Genomic DNA, 22,956 nt, shown 5'->3' with positions numbered 1-22,956 from the left:
TCATCTAGATTTGGTGCCTTCCACTGGCTGGATTCCACCCCATCTTATTGCAGGCTCTTACCTGAGGTAGTTTATTGAACCTAACTGCTCTCTACGTATCAAGGACAAAAGATAGGTAGCTCCAGAGGACAATTCACCCAAATCCTCTTACATGGACAACTTCTGAAATGGAGTGAGGTCAAGGCACTGTTGTGGTTTGGTTGATTCACCCAGAGCATCTCGGAGGCATCAGAGACACATCCTTAGAAAAGCTGCAACCTCTCCATGCCAACTCTGCCATTCAGGGACGGCAAAGAAATGCGCACACCGATGCCCCCTCATTCTAATAGGCTTCCCATTATTTTTCATGCAAATAATCTAAGAAAGAGACATGGATGTCATCCATCTTCAAGGGGAGTTCAGACAAAATCCCCCTTATGAGCTGGGAAAAGATTTCCTCTGGTCTGTAAAACCACATATATGAGGTTCTCCTAGAAAGCTTAAATCCATCATGAAACAGAGCAAAATCTTGACAGTGGCTGCAGATGTGCCTTAACTTCTGCTTGTTGCACTGCAATTTTACTCTACCTCCATCAGCATGGCTCTATCTGTAGTTGTTTGCTTTATCCTTAAGCATCTCATCTATCTGAAGCAGCAACTGTCTTTTTTTTTATTATTATTCTGCGTTTGCACAGTGCCAGGTGTAACAAGGTCACACTCCATTAACAGCACTTCAGAAGCAAGAATACTAAAGCAATTACTCATACAAATAAAAAACCTTGTACCAGATTTTTTTCCTTTTTTTGCACATCCTGCTAAAAACTGACCCAAATCTGTCCCCTTAAGAAGAAAAAGTCTGCAATCTTGCTTTTGATACTTCAGAAGGAAAGTGGAAAAAAGAAGCCTATCAAACACTAGCTACCAGTGTAATGCTTTGTTCCCGACCTTTTCTAATTGATGTAACAGACAAGGCAGCTTCCAACACAGGATGTGGCATAATCCAGAATTTCATGTTATTTTCATATTATATTAAAGAATTCAGCTGGGAAAGAGGGATAATGATGTCAAATTTGTGCTTAATTTATTACAAATTCATTTTTATTGTTTACTCCTGCCCCTCTCCCCACCATATTGTCAAATTGGCTTGACAACATTTTAAAGCTTTTCACCTTAGAGAAGAGCAATGCAGATGAAAATTTTTCTTCTGCATTCATGTGATGCAGAATCAGAGATGTAGCTACCTCTGACCTGCCTGCTAAACCCTTTAATAAATATGGATTTAGTGTTAAAATATAAGATCAGGTGAAATTGCCCAGAGCTTCCTGAAAACTGGGTCACTTTCACTGACCTTCCACATACTAATGGAAAATTTAATAATTAAAAATCTGCTTTAACTGGGATTTTTCCAGTGTCAAGTTGGTTCATCTTAACCAATTTCCAGTATCAGAAAGATTTTTCCAGAAATATAGCACAGGAGGGAGGCATCACACAGAACTAAATGGTTACGTTTGGTAAAGAGCTAAGCCTTGTTTTCACAACATGCATTTGCTTTAGAGAGGTGGTTATCGGGTGTTTCTGGGAAAAGTGTATGATAAGAGATTTGGATGAAAAAAGAACACAAAGGTGCATAATCAGCATGATTTAGATAGCAGCGGAGCGTTAAATATATGTTTAATGTCGAAACACATTTTTCAGTGTAAGGAAACTCTCGTTTATGTGATTTGATAGCTCTGTAGTGACATATGAACTCTTTAAATGATATAAGAAGGGTTCGAAACTCAAACAAGACAAAGCCAAAAAGGAAAGGGCTGAAATCTGTGCCCTTGCCACATCCCTATGGAGGCTGTAACACTAAATCCTTTGAAATCATCCCATTCCAGTGACTACTGCAGAAGAGTTGTGCAATTTGTGATAATGTCACAGATTGAGATCACGTGCAAGCAAATTCCATCGAAATTGACACCTTTATACAAACAAGCTGTTTACTAACAGAAATATTTATGTTATGTAAGTAATACTAATATGTAAGTAAAAAATATTGTTTATGTCAATAAATATAGAATCGTTTACTTATATAATTAAACTGCGGGTACTAAAGACGTATTTTCCACTTCATTCAAGGATCTCAGTGAATTTTACATACGTAAGCAGACTGAATACACCTGTCAGGTAGCAATTATTTCTTTGCTTTCCACAGATGAAGGAAGCTAGATAAAAGATGCTCTCCTGGTAAAAGCAGAGATGGAAAATGAATCCGTCATCTCTGCAATCATCCCTCATCACGACGAACACTGACATTCAGGGGCAGTTTTGAATTGTGACTCAGGACATCTGAAATGTAGCCTGCCATGTCCTGAGGGAGTATCTCAGAGGATCTGCATGTCCTGCATTATGGTGTGACCCTAACCAGGAGACCCTGCTCAGCCTGGATGCTGGTCCTTGCCAGGCTCTGCAGAAGGGGGGATGCACAGCTTCAGTGCAGAGGGAAGCATAAACACATGCATGGAGAGGACAGAGATTTTACTCCCGGAACACAGATTTAGTGATTGAAGCAGCGTAGCTGTCTATCTGTCTATCTGTTTGGATAGTTTGGCTTGAAATCCTAAGCCTTTTGGGACCATTCTCTGGCCCCTTGCTAGACACAAAAGATTAACCCCACTTCAGCCCTTTCTCTCCATCTTCCTCATGGCAGCTAGCTCCTTCCTTGCATAAGCAGCTTTGTGTTTACCGAATGACTTCTGCAAATCCCCTTCTAGGAGTCACCTATCTCTTGGCACTCAAAGCAGGAATCTAGAAAGCTCTAAACTGCCTAATGTGGAGCTGAGAGGTCCACAGAGTCGCGTCCCCCTTGAACAGATCGAGATCTGTCCCATAACTGTAACTCTCTAAACTAAGAGCTGGATTGGATGCATTAATTTCTTTTGAGTGATATTTGTCTGTCCTCTGAGTTTGAACCTCTTTCTTAGCCTGTAAATATACAACACCTTGCACTGTAGGACTCTCTCTCCCTAGAAAAAGTAACAGCTAAAACAGGGCCAGTCCTTAGCAATCCTCATGCTAGCAGAGCAAAGCTCTTATCCAGTCTATGCAGCTACCTGATGTATTGAGGTACCAATGAGTTGTCTGCTAAAAAAAAAAAGTATCACATATCTAAGTACAACTTCAGCTGCCTTCCTATTTGCATGTTTTTCAGCTCCTATCTGAAATGCTCTAACCTCACCAGATGAAATTTCATTAAACTGGTCAGCTGCCTTTTATAAACCTCTGCTTTCTACAATGTTTATATCCTATTTTCTTCCTTGATTGTTAGGGGCTGACGATCACATTGTGTCTAAAGCTTCTCCTCTATAGCTGTGATTTACTTTTGTACTCCTGTCAATATTCTCTTTATTTATTATTCTGAACTTTATTTTAAACTGTCTCTTGCTGTTAAATAGCAGGACATGAAATGCCACATATTCATGGATTTCCTTCTCTGAGTTAAGATTTTTGAATAAAAATAAATATCCCAAAGTGCAGGATTATATTTTTCCCTTTGATGCTTAATTGCATCTCAGTGCTTTCTGGGATGTCAGTCAAAGCTTCCCAAAAAAGCAACAATTCCGAGTGCATTAAATGAATTACTAACAAGGATTCTTTTCTGGACTGATTTTAACTTCCCCTCTGTGTCCACAAGGATATGATGATCTTAACAGCAGAAAAGTGTTTTGTTGATGCTTAGTGTCTTAATAACAACTACATTTCCTTCCTAATTCAGTGCAGTTTGGTTCTGTCTAAAACAAACTCAGCAGAACATTTTCAAATGTGTGTCCTGAAGTAATCACAAGCCAGAGTTGTTTGGAATTCCCTTACTCTGAGCTCAACATTACTCCTCTGACAGTCCCAACATAGTTTTGCTTCAGATTTCATTTTACCCAGTAACTTAAAACTTTGATTATTAATTATTTTTCTCCTTTTTTTTCTTTTCCAGAATAAGACAGAATATTCATGATGTGCTGGGCTGACATACCCAGAAGCTGGATGTCTCTGTCCACACAAATGGGATGTGTCAGTAGCTGCTCCAAGAGGTCTCAGTGCTGTTAACACCTTAAACACTGGTCTGGAAGGACTGTCCTTAGGGGAAAGAAGCAAGTCCTCTCCAAAGCCCTTTGAACTTATCTGTCAAGCATTAAAAAGGTGCTCATTAATGCCAACTGTGATAGTGTTTACAGTACAAATGCCTTACAACTTGGAAGGGAGCAGAGAAGCTCTACCAAATCCACTTTACCCCTTTCAGACAGGCCATTAAATCATGGATTTCTGGCTTTTAACAGCCACTGATTGAATACATGAAGAACACTGGCCTTAGGAGATCTGGCTGGCTTTGCTTGCTCCTTTTTGACATCATTCTCTTTCACTATTACATTATTTCTTGACAACTTCCATATTATATCATCTCAGCCATTCAAAATTGTAACCTGATTTCAGAAAAGTGGAAACCTCCAACAACTGCTTGTCTAAGTCTAGTCTAAGTCTAAGTGAGCACAAGCTCCAGGGAAGGACTGCAGGGTCACCAGTGGCCACAGGAGCTACCTACCATTGACAAAGTGGAATTGGCTGAATGCAGCTGGAATGACATGACATGGCACCTGCAGCTCCTGCTGCCGAGCTAACTATCAGGATAGATCACAGGGACAATCTGACTGCAAACAGATAATGTGACCACAAACAAATAAGGGATAATATGACCACAAACAAATAGCTATCAAGCTGATATTACAGCAATATTCTGAATAACAGAGAGGATATTCAGAAGCAGAGGGCTAGGCTCATAAAACTAAGAGGAAGCCTGCGTGATCTTTTGTGAGCTGGTGACGTGCCGTTAGGCTAAATGGATTGGGGATCAGCAACCTTGGTTCAGAAAGTGCCTTAGTGCAACTCTGAGGCTGAAGAAATACCTATTTATTCCTATGGTTTTATAAGCATGACCTTTTCCTTGCAGTTTCAAAAGATTTCAGACTGTCAGTTAGCTTGACTATGGCAGATCAAAAACGTGTCTCAAGTGAGTTATAATAAGATATTCTACTGCACAGATATTCTATTATGTCCAGCCCCTACACTGGCATGTTGCAACACCAGAAAACATACGGACTGTGAGGCTCTTCCTTTCAAAAAGCAATGCTCAAGAACAAGCCAAAATTTGGTCATCTGGGGTGCATAAGTTTTCAATAATACAGGCAAACACTGAAATTGCTTAACTATCCTCAAAGCACCCTCTTTTAACAGTAGCCCACTTTAACCATGGAATTTAACAGCTTGTTGTGATGTTGTGAAACATTCTGTTCTTCAAATTATCCATGTTAGCATGAACCCCACAGAGTCTGGTATATCGCTGCTGTTGTCAGTCAAAATAAAAAGTCCACAACAAAAAAAAGAACTTTTCTGATCATTTCATGACTGCTGAGGCCACATCTAAGACTGGGAAGAGTGTTCAGGTAAAATTGTCCTGGGAATTAGCCCTAATTGTTGCAGCAAACAACTAGAGAGTGGAATAGTCCATACATTGCTCTTTGAGGGGGTCCCTACACTGGCACTAAGGCTACAACAGCTCACATGAGAGAAACAAGCTTTAACAGATGATGTGCCTAAAGCCAAGGAAGACCAGGGGCTGCTTGTCATGCTTGTGGACCTACTCTGTCCTCTGTCTGAGAGATGACCTAACCAGACCAAGCATTTTGTGATATAACGGTCAAAACCAGACCGATGATGTCACTGTTTTCACTGGCCTTGGCCCAGTTTAAAACGACAGCTCTAATGCGAGTTTGAGGGTCCTCCCTCTTCACCCACAGAGCTGACCAACGCTGCATGCACCATGTGTGGTGAGCTGCACACAGGAAGCAAGATCCTAAACAGATCCCCAGGCAGACAGAAGTTTGGGGGATCTCTTACAGGCCAGCAGAATGCACCAAATCTCTTATCTCAGCTGTTAGCTTGTAAGTAGGAATTCACACTGGAAACATAAGTGACACTTTCTATCTTACTGGGTGGGATTCCTTCCTCTTTAATGTGCCTTTTCTTCTTCTGACCACAAAGATATTTGTTTTTTTGAAGAATATGACTCCCAGCAACAATAAATATATCACATCTTAACTATTATTTTTCTTCTCCAAAATTACTTAGTATTTTGTAAACTACCTAAGGGATTTCTTACACACATTTTCTATAATCAAAGGGAAAAAGAGAGTAAAAGGGTGTTAAAATGAAAGCGTTCATGAATTCTTTCATTTCAAATGTTTTCACTGTTTTGAGTGTTTTACTGCATCTTTAATAAAATGCTTAAAAGACTTTAAAGGGTGGAATCATCTTGGGACTGGGTAGGCCAAAATCTCTACGTGCAATCCCAGCCACATCAAACATTTTATGCTGTGTAATGATAGTTTCATGTTAATGCTTTTGAATCTCTGGACTCATTTATGCCTTCAGAATTCACAAAGCAGATATCTGCTAGGCAAAGCCTCTGATAATCTGGCGTAACAGTGCTGGGCTGCACATTCTTTATTCTGCCAGGGAGAAAACTTACTTCTCTGCACTTAATTAAAATGGGGAAGATCACAGGTTCACGGATCAGCACATTATGGTTCTGCAAAGCTCCTTCTCAAATCCCTGCTGTACAAGTCATCTCCTGGCCTTCAGTGAGTTCTAAAGGACCAAGTAATGCCTCTAGGAGCAGGTTTGTAATATTACTATTGCGCCAGAACAGATTTTGATAGTTTCTTCAGAAACCTAGCTCTGAAAACTTTGTGCTATTGTAATGTATACCACTCCAGAAAACTATCTGTGAAGCAGAAAAGCTCTAAGGGTAGTGAGATGATCAAGCTACAAGCTGTAGGAAGTTCATTTAAAGTGGTGTTTGATAATCTGTAAGAGACAGATATCTTTTTCTTCAGTCATTATGATCCAAAATAAATGTTTGTTTATCATTTCAGACGTTGTGTCCTGTGGTTTAGTGTTCTTCTCCACGTGTTTCTAAGCTAAGAAGTAAAAAAATGACAAATAGGAGACCTCTTTGGGCATTACAGGGGAAGTAGCTCTATCCTGCAGTGAAGTACAGACCTACTTTATGTTACAGCTGATGTAATATCCATCTTTCAAAGAGATATTCTGCTTCTTAATGAACAAAATGATGGTTTAAAGATGGATTTATGTGAGCATTTTCAAAGTGCGATTTTTTAATCTTGGTGGCCTTGGGCAGGACATAAATTTAACATGAGATAATTTTTTTTTGGGGAAGGCTGACACCAATGAGCCCAAGGGAATCAATTTTTATCCCACATATTTGTGTTAATCCTGGTAACATTTCACCAATATGATACGACATTGTCTGGCAAGATATATGAGATCTGGGTTTCTGCACATGCGTGTGTAATCTCCTGCAGCATTCCTGATGAGAACAGGAACACTGAGGAAACAACTACGCATTTGCTTTGGCTTTCCTCTTTAGAAGTTCATCTTTCCTGGTCTCCTTATCTATTTAATTGGAATATAAAAACTGCCTCTTTAAATGAACTGAACAACTTAGTGGTGGAGCACTCTGGTGGTTGCTATCTAAAAGACTTTCCCCTTTGATGAGTTAGTTAGATAACTAAATCAAAACTAAAAAAGATCAGACAATAATATAATAATACTCTCAGTGGATACAGAATCCTCAGTCTAGTCATTATCTGTCAGTAGACTTGAACTGACCCATACTTGAAGCAAACAGGAACTTTTCCATTGACTTCAATGCACTGTGCATTAACTTCTAAAGAATATGGCCTCTCTGCAATGAGACATGCTGAGACATCAGAGACATTGCAGTCTGAAGCCCCTTCTAGACTGTTCATAGTGAAGCACAGAGGCTCGGAGGTGCTTCTTTAACTTCATTTCACTTTAGGTACCACAGCTCTGCAATTCCCTCTCTCCTGAGGAATCTGTGACCACGAGCATTGCTGAGTTTTCTACAGTTACTCAGCAGAATTGAGCATCTCGCATAGGCTGAAAGCCCAACTCTTCCAAAGCAACATGAGGTATCCAGATGAGGAGGCAGCAGAGTCAATGAGGAATCAATTAAGCTCTCTTTCAGGGACATCCATCTATGATCTGAGCAGTCGTCTGCAGCTGTCCCTCTTCTCTAGGACAACGATCCTGCTAAATTGGCCATGTCACAGGAAGCGCCTAGAGGCAGGAGTGAACGGCATGAAACTGGGCTTAAACCAAAACCAACCACATTAAACCAAAACCAGCCACATTAAGTATGGCCAGCATGAGAGGTGAAGTGCTTCAAGTCTTCGCACTCATCTCCAGCAGTGGAATTTATAAACACCAACTAAGAGCCTAAAACCCATGAAATAAATTCAGAGGATCTGGGCCTGGGACTCTCTAGACACAAGTTGTAGAGTCAATACAAGTTCCCAGCGTGGTGGGCAGACCATTAGGAAATGCCGAGGAGAGGAATTCTCTGAAACCCTGCGCCTGTCTTGGACTTGGTGTGTTCTTCAGGAAGATGCTCAGCTGACCCTGAGGCTCAGGATATGAAAACCCTGTCCTCAGCTTTTGCATCCTTTTGGATCAACCCAGACAGCTTAATCTTTTCTTTGAGATGATGGCTGCCTGTAGACTGTGCATTCAGCTTCCATTTGGGATAATCTTACACTAAATGGGAAAGCAGGTTCAATGGTTTCTCACTGAGAAAACACTGGCTATATACACCATCACAGAACTTCTGAAAGTTAAGGTAGTTTTTCAGTGCACAGTTTCAGGTGCTGAGACCTCTCAAAAGCTGAGCATATGTTTCTCTGAAACACTGTATTAAAGTAGATAACCTGCATTTGCCTAAGGTAAATTATAAATACTTAAATATATACACCCTAGTAACTAAGACCGGCAATAAATCACTAGAAAGTATTATTTCCTCCATGTCATAAAGGGGAAAAAGGCAGTCATAATGTTAAATATGTTCTCCAAAAACCCCTGTTAGGAACAGAAGTGGTGAGAGAACCTACAGATGAGATCAGATTTAATGAAATATCCCCATGCAAGCTCAGTCTCAATCTTTGGCCAGACTTGCTCTCTTAGCCTTCTCAACATGTGAAGTAAAACCTCATGAAATAAAACTGCCTTAGTGAGTCCCAGCTTCCATTTCCCAACGTTAATCACTAAATGTACAACCTATGATTTTATGAACCTGCCAATTCAGGATCCCCAGGTACAAAGTAATATTTCCTATTACTGCTCTTCTCCAGTTCACTCTTAAGCATGCAAAGTATTGCCTTCAATGTCAACTGTGCATACAGTGAGTCAATATCAATGAGTGGTGGAGAAGGAATCCTTATCTACATGCAAATACTGTACGGCCATAGTCCACTGTCCAGAAAAAAATAGTATATTACCGTGTAGAAAACTTAACTTCTATTCCTGCTTTATATAATCAAGTTTCAGATGATTCTAATAAATACTGTGCATGTCAAGATGTCAATGACAAATAAACAACAATGTGAAAATTGCTGCTTTTGAGGAGAGTAATTTGAGGAGAGTAAAAGACAACATCAGATAACTTAATTAGATTTTGGATCAAAATATAAAACTGTTCTTATGGTCGCAGGATTTTACTGATTCACCAGTGAGATCCTCTTGGGAAATGATGGCCTAAATGCAGATAAGCTGATTTGCCTGTTCATTTCACTACACTTAAATATCTCTTATGACACGTGTTCCTAAGACACAATCTTAGCCCCTAGATTACCAGAAATATCTGGTTTGATTTAAATAGGTTAACAGTGAGATTTTATCACATATGAAACTCTGTTTTATGTTGCAGCACAGGCCATTTCCTTCTTCCCATAAGAGGTTAAGAGCTGCCCTATAAGGGCTTCATTAGCTGCCGTGCTCGGAGAGCTGGATCCTTTGCTAGGGCTCATTAAGAGGTGAGGGAGCCAGCACGCCAAAAGCCTGGGATACAGCAAATCTGTGATTGCAGGCTCTGGAGAAAAGGGGTTAGGATGAGCAGTTCCTTAATTATTCCTCTTGTACTAAGCATTGTCTTGGATTAACTGAACTGGGTTATAAAGGACATTTTTGCTTTTGTCTGTACAACAGCAGCACCAAGATGCAAAAAGGAGTGTGGCTTTATCCTCTCCTGGCAGAATTCAAGAAGCCTCTTTTTCTTCTGACTACAGTTATCACTGGGCTTACCTCTGCAGCCTTCACAACAAGATATTTTGTGTTTGGGAATCCACCCAAAAAAGAACTCCATGCGAGGAAATGGGGACCCTGAAAAACTGTTCCTTGTATGAAAGAAGGAAACATGATTAGAGGATTTTTTCCTGCTAAAGAACAGAAAAGCGAAATAATGTGGCAGCAGCCATCTCCGAAACCATATTGGCAGTGGACACACACAAAAACCAAAATCATTATTAATTCTTTCTACAATACTGTGCAGGGAAGAACTCAAAATAAACTGAAATGCACTTCTGGTCTTTGATGACACAGGCTAATCGAAGTGAAAAAAAGAGACAGAAACAGGAAATAGAATCTCTGTAACATTATTATCCTGTGAAAAACCTAAGGGATTTATCCAGCAATCTGTGATCATCTTAGATTTCCATCAAAGGCAGGCGAAATCTACCTACTTACCTGAAAGATTTAGAGTCTAAGGTGGACAGACAGTCTAGTCTTACGTTCTGTAGAGGACAAGCCACAGACTTTCATTTAGCTACTCCTCTACTGACTGATAACTTACAAATAAATGCAGGACAATTTCCAATAAGGCTCTGACTTAAAGACTTTGAGAGCTGGAAAACTCATGTTTTCTTCTCACCGTTTATTCTGGCTTTCAAGATAATTAGGCTGTTCTTAGAATATACTTCTCAATGTGGATTGCAAACTGTCCTTTGGCACTGGCACCTGCAGCCACAGTCCTATAGATTTCATTGGGACATAACACAAGCCCAGCTGCCTTGCTGAACTGACACTGATTTATGCAAACATGTAATTCTTTCACTTAATAATTCTTCTGTGCTGTTTATTTCTGTTTTACAGGGCAATAAAATCTGTCCCCTCTAATTCCTTCTACAGAATCTCCACCCCCACTGGGCTATGTGGCTTGCACTAACACTTTTGCTCACTGCATTTTAATCATGCAAAAAGAGTAGCACACATCCTGTGAGTAAATCTGTCTTTCAAATCAAGTCATCAATTCAGTGGAAAGGGCTGGGTTAGAAATGGAAGTTTACAAATCACCTTACTTGTGATTTTAGCTGTGAGGCACAATAACCTGAATGTTACAAGCAGCTCTGTGCAGAAAAAGGTCTTGGAATGATGCTCAAGTGTGTCTCAAATAACCTTACACTGCCAAAGAAAGTTTGCACTAGATGGATTTATAAAAGCAGTATAAGGAAAGCTTATAAATCATCTATACATGACCCTGCAGGTTAACAAAGAGAAAGTGATTTCTGTTTGTGTGTAGAAAAGAACATTTTTCCAAATCCATCCCTGCAATCCACAAAACTCTACATAAACTCAAAATAATGACTCAATTATGAATCATGCTACAAAATTGTTAGAAATACACTGCAACCCTTCTTCATTCTGTGGTCTTTTAAACGAAGACATGGAGTATTTAATTGAAGATATTAAGGTGCAGAAAAGAAGAGGTTGTCACAAAATTAATCCTCTTGTTAATCGTCCCTATAACTGTAAAAGTTTTGGTCAATCTATTTTTATATATACCAGTCAAGTGGACCTCTGCCTTTCCTGGATTCTCCAGCCATGCTTACCATAGGACAACATCCCTAACATCTAACCTCAAGACTTATTTTGGAAAAGGTTTTCCTTCTATATCTTTTGCATCAGCTTATTCATTTCATCATTATTAAGCTAAAATTCTCTTTAAGATACTTGTAAGCAGTTAACCTAATTCTTTGTTACAGCATTGTTAGAGCAATTCCTCAGTGCAAATGTCCTTTATGCATTTTTGCTTCTACATCCACGCTCTTAATAGTTTTGGTGGCTGTTGTCGTTGTTTTGCTGCGAGTTCATTTCATTTCATTGCCAGTAGTGAGGTGCCCTCGATTTTTGGCCTATTTCCACCTCCTCTGTGTGAGGGTAAAGAGGCTGTAACTGCTGTGCTGTCTTATTTGTGAGCACAGCATGCAGAACAAAAGGTAAGAGAGGAATGATCCATAGGTCCTGACTACCTAATTTATTATAGTATTTCTCTATGTCACACCTAAAAGTTAACTGTATTTGGAAGAAAGGCAAAAAAGCTTCTAAATAGCTTTTCTTAAGCCTCCATTTTTCAAGTCCAGGTACTTGATGCAGTTTTTGAGAAAGGCTGACATTTAGCTAAGGAACAGAGGAAGTTTACAGTTCCAAATCTCTACACAAAACTGTCCATAACAAATCTGTCTCCTTGGTAGGCGCCTCTACTGTGAAATGCTTCTACTTAGCTACCCTTTTGCTTAATATGGAACAGTGCTTATGTTTTGTTTCCATATGAAATTCATATGAGTCTTATCCTCTTCTGGATGAGCCTAGAAAATCATGGCCTTCTGACTCCAATGGGAAACGAGATCTGCAAGACTGCCACCTCTTTTCTTTGTGGTTTGCAGAAACCTGAAGGTTATTTGATCAGGTCCTAAAAATAAAAGCACACCCTTTGGTGGCTACTGGAATTCATCAAGAATTAACACCAGAACAAGCGGTTATATGTAAACCATCAATTACATTCATATCAATAAAATGAATAACAGCAAACCTAGGTGGCTTTAATGGGGTTATTTATTACCTTGCTCTTTACTCTGAAATGGAAGCAGAATTATTTATGTGGTTGAGCTATGGCATTTCTGCTTCCAGTCATGCCCTACATATGCTTTACTGGAACACATCTGCAGCACTACGGTTGCGGACCTAAGTCTAAATATTTCACAAAGTTTAAATAACACGAAAAATAACAGTAAGGCATTGCTGAAGTTACCGATTGAGCAATCGTGTCCAGTCCAGTTGGGATCACAGCTGCAGAGCCCGGTGTCCGGGAGGAAGGTCCCATGTCCAGAGCACTGGTCCAGACACGTGGCTCTCGGCGTCTCGCAGTTGGTTCCTCCCCAGCCCACGGAGCAGTGACACTCTCCTCGCACGCACACGCCGCGTCCCGAGCACGTAGGGTCCATGCAGTCCACTGCGTGCAAGAAAGGAGGGGAAGGACACAGGGTGAAGCACAGGGGAACTTCAAAAACCATCTGCTAGATTGCCCTAGACACAGATTTACTGTATAGCATCTCAGGGCTCCAGCAAGAAACTCAAGCCCTGTTGTGCACTAAGAGAAGATTATCTCTAAGCAGATGTATCACTCCAGAAGACGTCATCCTGGAGATGCAATGAAAGCTAAAACACTTACCTGAAAAGCAAGAAACAAAAAAGTTATGATGAAATCCATTCTTTTATCCAGGCATATATTAATAAATGATCTTTCTAAAAAGAATAGGCAAATATCAATTAAGTTTAGAATAATACCCTCCTGTACGTATACCTTGCTTCCATTTATCCTATTATAATAACCTAAATTACTATTATTAATGAATTCAAAGCTGAGCTCTAGGTTTCAGAGACAGGAATTTCTACATAAAGATTCAGCAGAAATTCACCTCCCAATTCAGCAAAATAAACTGAAGAATGTGCTGAAGTCTTTACTGATTTTACAGATAAACACGTATGAATTTCAGGTTAAACATCTGCTTAGACTTTTTTTTTCTTTTTGGAAAAAAAAAAAAGGATTACAAATAAAAAAGGATTACAAATAAATGATGCTTATTTATTGGATAGCGTTATCTTCTGTTTGCATTTTTGAACAATGAATATTCTTTTTAAATAGCCTTTTTTAAGAAATGGCATTTTCATAACGAGATGGGTGTGTTGGGCTTCAGATGGGTGTGCTGTTTGTGAAGAATGTGCACTAAAAGACTTAATATACTGCCATGTGATCCCCCAGTTAAGTGTTTTGTTGGCAGCTCTCAACTCCTCTGCCCATGGGGGAATTTCACCCAGCAAAAGAAAAACATGAAACACTCCAGACTCCCTCCTGAACATGGACTGGAGGAGTTATCATCTATTTATATATAGATGTATAGAGGACGAGCTAGAGGAATTGTTCCCATCTCTTGCAGTGGTGTGTGGCGGTGCCCTGGGGATCGGTGACAAGTGTCATTCTGGCTAAGGAGACAGAGGAAAACGGCCCAGCTGCTGGCTCTAACAGCCAAGAACAGCACACGGCCACTGCACACACGGCAGGTTGGAGCTCCGCTTTTCCCCTCTGAAAGCTAATGAGAATTCCAGTGACCTGTATAAGATCCAGGAACCTTAAAAAGAAACACAACAGCTGCTCTGATAATTCCCTGGATTCACAAAACCTTCTGGCTCTGACAAGTAATGGCTCAGCAATTACTATCCCACGGCATGCCGAGAGTATTTTCTGTTTTGTTTGATTCCTGGAGCCCTGCTCATAGCTGGAGCAGCCCTCGAAAATTGTAAGATGCTGGAAAGGATGAGCCTATAAATCTCCTTCAGTGCTCGTGAGCTGAGAGCAAGGGTGCCAATTTTAGCATGAGACCCTTGGAGCCCTGGCCCTGTTCTTCCCCAGCAGTAATAAGAAGGAAAAAAGACTGAGAAAGAGGCGAGCAGAGTATCCGACGTTCTCAGCAGATGGTTTGAACGTGGAGAACAAAGATCACGGTCTCGCTGACAAGAGGCTACCTCCAGGCAATTAATCATCCCCTCGGAAGGTCATCAGGAAAAAAGGTGGATTTTGCAGGGGGCTCCAGCATAGGAGGCAGACGAGCTGCTATCTCAGCTCTAACACAGATGATTATAGGAGGGGAATGTGCATGTCAGAAGCCCCCATTTATCATAATCCCAAGGGCATTTTTCATGTTGAAACGAGCCCTTTCACAAAATGTCACACACAAAGGCTGCTTTAATCTCAGCCTCGCTAGCCCCATCTCTTCAGGCTTCCTGCACCCTGGCAAGGGCCCTGGGACAGCACTAGGGCCTTCTACTTTCTTCTTAACCAATTGCCTAGCGGATTTGGGATACAATGGAATATTTTTCAGGAGTTTGGCTTGACAAATTGAGCTGCTCAGCTTTGGGAGAAGCAGAGATGTGGAGCTAGGGAGGCGGAAGCGCTCACAAAATTGACCCTACTTGACAAAATCAGAGTTTTACATAGGTCTGTGTTGCTGCTTGGTGAATGTCCCAAACAGTCTAATTTCTGGTTGGAAAATGACCTATTTATAGTTTAAATCTTGTGCAAAACCTTTGCCAGGGAGATAAATCATGCAGCAAGCAAGGCTAGCGCAGATACTACTACACTTTCCCCCTCTACCTGCTTCATTGGTCCCACAATATTAGGTTTATTCTTTACCAAAGAGTAACTTCTCATTTTTCACCGCTTAAATTTGTTCCCCTCTCTTTAATGCCCCACTGGCTTATTCCATGCCTTATAAAATATGAGCCAATAAACTAAAGAAGGAGTAAAGAAAAAACTCGTGTAAGGTTGTTGGCTGATGTTTTATAAACATTGTTGAACAGGGCGGGAAAAGAAAAGAAAGAAGAAACACTGGAATGAAAACCCGTTATAAACATAGAGTAAGCAGTGAAGCTACAAGAGCTGAGAAATAATAAAAAGAAATCAATACCAGATGTCCCTTCTTAGAAGAGAAATTAAAAAGTAAAAGCAATTTAAAAATAATATAAATCAACTTTTTTTACTAGTTTTAAAAATACATATATAATCTGAAGATTTCCCACATGGCATATTTCTGACTTTCTTCCCCCTCTAACACAATACAAATTATGTCTTGAATCCTGAAAACAAATGCATGCTAGGGAAGCTACTAAACAGCTCATAAGAAAAATCATGCTCTCTTTGTTCTTCTCTCCTTTTCAAGTTTCTACCTAGTGGGACTGATACCATCCCCCGCTACAATAACATAAAATAACTAATTAGAGGTTAGGGTTTTTTTTGCTTTAAAGCAAAACAAGGGACAAGAGGGTCCTGTTGGAAAAAGTGCAGATGTTACTCTGAATTACACACGTTGTTTAATGTTACACATGAAACATTTGTAGCTGAAGGCAAAATCAGGGTTTTTCCATGTCTGTTTAACCAGTAAAGGTGTGATCTCATAAGAGATCTAAGGAGGTGGTTTAAAGATATTTCAGTAGTCCCCATCGTTGGCTGTACATGCCCCACAGCTTCAAGGAACCGTGCTTTCTTACACCAAAATTAAGCTCTTTCCAAAGACGATAGTGTCTTCATCTCTAACATTCACTGACAATGAATCCATGTAATGCCTGGGATGTCCCACTCCAATACATTTGATGCATCGAAAGTATTGCTAGATTAGATGCTATTTGAATGCGTGAATCCAGTTCAGCTTATTTTCATTGTCCATTAAATAAAGTCATTTCGGATAAATCTTTATCCCACACTCACTAGAAAATCAGAAATTATTCCAAGTGACAGCAATTCTTACAAGAATATCAAACGCATGCCTTAAGTCTACCAGGTGGTAGAGTGGCCTTATAAGAACATTTGTAGAAGCATAAATTAAACATAATTATTTTTCAGATCCTCTGCATAGCATTTTGAGAATAATTTTCAAAAGTGCTGTACATTATTCTGTAAATCAGTCTCTGCTGAAGGTATTTTATAATGGTCATCATGATTTGTAAACTTACAAAACAGTCCACTTTTTTTCATTTATCAATAAGAAGCAGTCAAAGACTGGCTAAAATAAAGGTTTACGGTGGCAGATGTCTTCCTTTAAAAAAAAAGATAAATGCTAAAAGTAATTGTATTCTGAATCACAAAACAAACGCAAATGAAAAATGTTTGGGGGCTAAAAAGCTACAGAAGAGCCATTAAAATAACACCTGACTTTGAAGGAGAATTTAATTCAAATCTTGAATGTTTCTGAGCTTTTAAAGCTGACAAAAGCTGACTTTTTCCTCATACTCCGCCATTTTGTATATGTAAGCAACTGAAATCACTTGGCATAGCACAGCAGAGAAGAAAGCACTGTAAAAATAATTATACGTTTAGATGTGTAAATGGAAACGACGTTTTAATAAGAACATTTGAACACATGATTAGACATTCTGGTCTTTCAGCTAGATTTGTCTATCTGAAGTGTTTGATGGCTTTTCATCCAATTATTGAACAAATATGATAGATAGCGACGAGTTATTACAACATATCATTTTTATGTTGCATCCATCTATTGTATCTCTAAGGTGCCTATTACTGTTCTGTTTAAGTGCCAGTGCTATCCAGAATTGCCTCCATCCACGTAATTACATATCAACAAAGCAGCAAGCTAAGTGAATGCATCTTGCAAATACCTTCTTCGCAGCTCTCCCCCTTGTACCCTGGGTTGCAGATGCAGGTACCCATGATGCAGGTGCCATGGTTATTGCAGGAGACATCGATGCACTGGTTGGTGGGGACGTCGCATTCGGCGCCTTTCCAGCCGCTGTGGCACAAGCACCTTCCCTTCATGTACTGCCCGTTTCCACTGCACAGGACTGGGCAGGATGCTGGGGGAACGGAACAGAGATCACATTAAAACACAACTGAACAAGACTCTCAGCTTGTAAAGGAGCAAAAGAGCCTGGGACTTCTGTTCTTCAGAAACACTCTTCAGTGAGGCATGTTGTTCTCCCTGCCAAGGCCAAGACTTTTGTGCAGATGACACTCTGCTGTTAATTGCATTATCCTATGAATGTTTTAAATGAACAAACAGCGCTCTTGGGTTAGCTCTTGGCTTCCTCTGTGTCTGAGATGCTTTCGGTTACTGACTAGACTCAAACCTTTATCTTACTCTGACTTTGGATATAATAGTCTTTTTTTTTCAGCAGTACCATCGACCTTAAATTGCTTATCGTTCACCTGACACGCTGCCAGACTTCAGGCTTCCCAAGACATTTCCTCTACCCAGACCTCAGCTGTGCACAAATCACTCTCTGCAATTGTCGACTTTTCAGTCTTGGTTTCTTTGCTCAGAGAATGCAGAATGTCATGTTCAGACTATTCCCTAATTTAGTTCATGTCATACCCATCTCCAGCCCCCTCTTTATGGCTATTGCTTCCACTGGACTCCATTCATCATCAGACACAAGGCAAAACTGGCCTCCAGTCTTTCTAATCTTTCCATAATAAAAAGAATAAAATATTTCCCCAAATATATCCTCTGATCCTCATGTGAATTTAAATGACTTGGTATTTGTACTTTTTTTTCCCCTCAGCAAAATCAGCTGATTCATAAGGCCATTTCTGTCCATTTTTATCCTATTTCCTTAAAAATAGTAGCCTTACCCTGCTAACTACCTGGTCGCAAATCCACTTGCTTAATTCTCTTCTCCTCAGTTTCATGTCACCGAAACTCATGTGCAAGGACATATGTTGGACCCAGACTTCTCTGCTTCCCTGTCTCACATTATCCTTACGTGAGAGTGGCTGCACTTCTCCCCTGTCCCTCACAAAGGCAGTTTATGAACATTTTTATGAAGGACACAGATGCGAATGGAATATTCCACTCTGCTTCTTAACTCACCTGTCTGAGGCATGCGACTAATACAATGAACTTCTTTTGCTTCATTCCTGACTCTGAGTACAGGCAGGAGGAGGAGGTAACAGTGGTTAAATGAAATATTCCTCCATTCTTCTTACTACCTATTCAGTTAATAACTGTGCAATGTTGCTTTTCTCATAACACTATAGGCAAGAGTGCCTCAGATTTAGAGTTACAGCAACTCCAGTGCAATGCAAAACATTGCCAGCTCTGACTTTTAAGCCAGTTTGATACGCCATAAACTATATTTGCCTGGCTAAAACAAAAGAGAAAGAAGTTTGGCAACTGTTATTACTAAAGACCCCTCTGTTCACCTCAAGGAAGCACAAAGTACATTTGAATGGTGTGTTTCAAGTGCACCATTTCCAAGGAGATGTCTACTTAAACAATGCAGGACATAAATTGTTTAAGATATATTGTGGTGTATACATGGTTCACAGCAAACCCACTTTGTAATTTAACTTTTCAGCTAGACTGATGGAATTTTCCACCCTCCTGTCTCAAATTTCAAATGCTCAGCAACAGAGCCAGTTCTTTGAAGGTACTGGAAGAGGATAGCCTAGAGCTCTTTTCAACAAGAAGGAAGAATAATTGCCTTTAACCAGTGAGAGGTGGCTGAGAAAGACTTACATGCTTTCTGACAAGACAGCTGATCACTCAGTGCAGGATCAGATAAATTGCTGGCCATCTGCAACAAAACTGCTCCGCTATAGAGATCTCCATGGAGAACACCTTCAGCACAACCTGGAAAGTGCTGCTGCAAATGTCGAGGCAGCGGCAAGAACAAGACCTCTTTTGTAGCACACCACAATGAATAAACACAAAAGAGAATTCTGGATTTTTTCCACCGCTCCCTGCACACTCTTTTCTATATATAATGATATATAATTAATGTTTTATCATTCAGATTCCATTTCAATAAAAAAAAATATTTAAGAGGCAAAAAAAAAAAAAAAAATTAAGAGGCCTAAATTACAGTAATTCTCTAGGGTGGCTAGGATAGCCCAAATGGCCACCACTGAGTTTCTCTGAAGAGTTTCACATCAGAAAATGACATTATTCATTTATTTGTTTGTTTTGCTTTCTACAGAAATTTGAAACACCTTCTGCCATGTTCAAGGAGGTTTTCTGAAGGCCCTAGAATATGTCTAGCAATTTGTTTTCATCTATGTTGTTTAAAATAATTGGCTAACAATATATTAATAATAAACTGTCATTTTTATAACAAGAGTTCCTTATCCCTTCTTCCAATTGCTACAAGAAAGAGAAGAAAAAAAGCATGGGCTTTCTGTTCCACACTTTCCCATGCATTTGGATGTTGAACTATACAGCAGAATTGACACACAGGAACATCCAGGATATGTAGGACTCAGAAATCCTGCAGTGGGACATGCTTATATGAGGATTACCTCTCAGAACCGGAAGAAATATATTGCTGCAGACAGATACTTTAGCTGTCTTAAACGCACTATGGTTGCTGCCCTCTGAGGAAAGGTTTGTAAGTCAAAAGCAGCATTTTAGGTTCCACTGAAAACAGCTAGGAAGCCAGTGCTGGGGCCCTCGTATTTCGTGTTCAAGGTGAGATGATTTATTTAACAAGTCCACTGGATGGAAGTGCAGACACAAAGACCATTTTCACAACCTGTTCTCCTAAAGGCAGACACTGATCTGGACCCAGATGGTTTTGAACCGAAGACTGACTGAAATCAGAGGTGTTCAAGTCAGAGCGAGCAGTCCTGTGAAATGGGAGATACCCCTGTGGCTCAACCGAAGCGCCTGGGCAGGCTCTGTATATAACCTGGGTAGGGAAGGGGAAGTAAGTTCCTTGGGAAGTGGATTCAGAACCAAAGATCAAGTATTCTGACCCAAAGTGAAGGAGCTTTTCCTACACTGGCTCTGTGGGAAGCCTTGGGGGACGGTGCCTCCAATTGTCAGCACCTAAATAAAACTAGGAGGTGATTAGGAATACGCTGTGGAAGGTGGAAAAATTCCTTTGGTCTCCAGATCAACAGCTCTGAGAAAGGAGCTTGGAAATGCAAACCAACTGGAAGGAAATGCAAACCAAGTGTAACCCGGGTCAGCGAGGAGATGGACACGGCGGCTCTCAGAGATGGGGACTGTCACATCCATCTTACTGGGCTGTGAACTCTGCAACACCTCGGGGCTTCAGCCTGGCCCACAGCACATCAGCAGATAACTCCCTACGTGTGGGGGCACGCAGATGTCCCTATCTCCTGGTCAGCCTACAGGGATGTGAGCCCAGCCCCACGGGGCCACTGCGGGGGCTGCAGGATGTGGGGTTGGAGAGTTTGGCTCTCTTCTGGGAAGAGGTCCAGCCTGTTTTCAGGCCAAGAAGCAACGGTCCAGGCTGAGGGCCTGACCTGTTGCCTTAACAAAGCTCTTGGTGTGAGAACTAACTTTATACACCCCTTTACTCCTAATATTTAAGAATCTACATTTAGTTTGTTGAACTGTTTCAGATAAAAAAAAAAAAAAAAAAAGAAAAAAAAAAAAAGATCCTGGAGCTTTGCCTCAGGCATTTTCCACATGCAAAGTTTTGATTTCTCAGTCTGAAATATGTTCTTACTATATGTACTCCAATTCTTTTTTTTTTTTTTTAATTTAATGTTTAAATAGCCTAAACATTTTGCGTTATCATCCAAAATGATTTATTAAGAAACACTTTTCATTTAAGCAGAGAAAAACACATTGTTTGTGGGGGTCAGCCTCCTTCACAAGTCAACCCGATGTTTTCACTTTTGGCAGGAGTATCCAGTTTCTCCTGCCATCACTCCATTTCTCGCCGTGCTCTAACCTGGCTCCTTCCCCACAGCAAGGCTGTTGTTCATGATCACGCATAGCCGAGGCCAACTTGCAACACTTGCAGCAGCCAAAAAAAAAGGTACTTAAGGGTTCTACCACTAATGTCTTAAAATAAAGCAGCGTTATAAGACCCCACCACACGCTAACAGAATGGTTTGCTAAACAAGCTGTAGTGCTACATTTTTAAGTCCTGTTTGATAAAGTCAGTCTCAGACAGAAAGCTACTGATGTGACGTTTTGCTTGACAGTGTGACAAGCTGAGGTCAGAGCAATTGTGGCAAGCGAAAACTGAATCTGCAGATCCAATCCGTTTTTGCTCTTCTGGAGCATCCCCAGTCCGGGTAAGGTGTACTTTGCAAAAGCCACAAGGATGGCTATAACTTCCACAAAGAAAGATATTAACCAAGAGGAGGGGGAAAGGAAATTTATTAAGTATAAATTCCTACCTCTACCACAGTCAGGGCCCAGGAAGCCAAGGAAGCAATGGCAAGTGCCAGACACGCAGTCTCCATTCCCATAGCAATTACTGGGACAATTATCCACCGATTCTGGAAAAGGAAAGAGAATTCAGATACTTCTTTAGACCAAAAAAAAAAAAAACAAAAAACAAAAAACACAAAAAAACCCACTTTTGAGTTCGAGAGGTCTTCAGGAGGCAGAAGGGCTAAAACCTCAAAGTAATTGCTGTACTTGGGCAACTGAGCTCACTCCTGAGCTCCACTAAATGGAGCTCATCCACTTACACCTGCGCAAGTTCAAGTCCACCACATTAGGGTAAATTGACTTCAAATGACTAAAATTGCAGCTGCAAAGCACCCATCAGGCATTGTCATCACTCAGTACCTGGAAACCTCCCAACGTGTCTTCTCCCTGCTTATTTTTTCTGACCCTTTTCCCCTTTTGAACTTAGCATTGCAGGGAGGGAATATTATGCAGAACATGTAGTTTTGGACCTGTTTTGCAGAGTTGGATAAGTGAACTTGGGGCATAACTTGGTGCAACAGAGATGGGACCATTCCACATTTTATTCTGTTTCTAGTTATCACCTCAAATTTCCTGACTTTGGCGAAAACACTGGCTATTCATCTTTCAAAAACAGCTAACAGACAAGCAAAATGATATCTAACACCTTTATCTTGTTTCAGGGGCAGCTCAGAATATTGGGGCTAAAACTTATTTTTCATAAAAGAAGCATATGGTTTAGTAAACATTATTTTTCAAAAAGAGAATGAAAATCATTGTACTTTCTTGACCAAAGTGTGAGCAAAAGCTGAGTAAACGTGAGTCAGGCTTGGACAAATGATGGAACACTATAGGTCATTCCAGACTATTATTTCTCATTTTCTCAGAATGAAATGTGTATCAGATTAAAATTAAATTTAGCTATACAGGAGGGGCACTAGGAGTACATCTGTCCTAGAGGGGGATGGAAATATTGGCCATGTGAATAAAAATCCCACTTTTACAGAATTTCTTCATTCTGGACCTACTTGCAATAAATATATTAGATAACTCC

The 22,956-nt window shown here is 40.3% G+C and overlaps 1 protein-coding gene and 1 long non-coding RNA gene across 2 annotated transcripts in view; one reads left to right on the top strand and one right to left on the bottom strand.

The window, feature by feature from the left end:
- The window catches only part of TENM4 (teneurin transmembrane protein 4), a 364,557-nt gene that overhangs the window by 122,770 nt on the left and 218,831 nt on the right, over positions 1-22,956 (bottom strand). The window contains 3 exon segments of the mRNA XM_088534989.1: positions 12,971-13,171; positions 17,389-17,583; positions 21,887-21,988. Of these exon segments, the coding sequence (XP_088391115.1) occupies positions 12,971-13,171; positions 17,389-17,583; positions 21,887-21,988 (498 nt within the window).
- LOC148592420 (uncharacterized) overlaps positions 1-22,956 on the top strand; it is a 381,317-nt gene that overhangs the window by 351,436 nt on the left and 6,925 nt on the right. The gene's annotated exons all lie outside the window — the stretch shown is intronic.

This window comes from Tinamus guttatus, unplaced genomic scaffold (genome assembly GCF_059628265.1).
Source record: "Tinamus guttatus ecotype Peru unplaced genomic scaffold, ASM5962826v1 Tinamus_guttatus_pri_ptg000602l, whole genome shotgun sequence".
NCBI classification, from domain to species: domain Eukaryota; kingdom Metazoa; phylum Chordata; class Aves; order Tinamiformes; family Tinamidae; genus Tinamus; species Tinamus guttatus.
The sequence above is the reverse complement of the archived record's forward strand: the minus strand, read 5'-3'. Positions and strand labels throughout refer to the sequence as shown.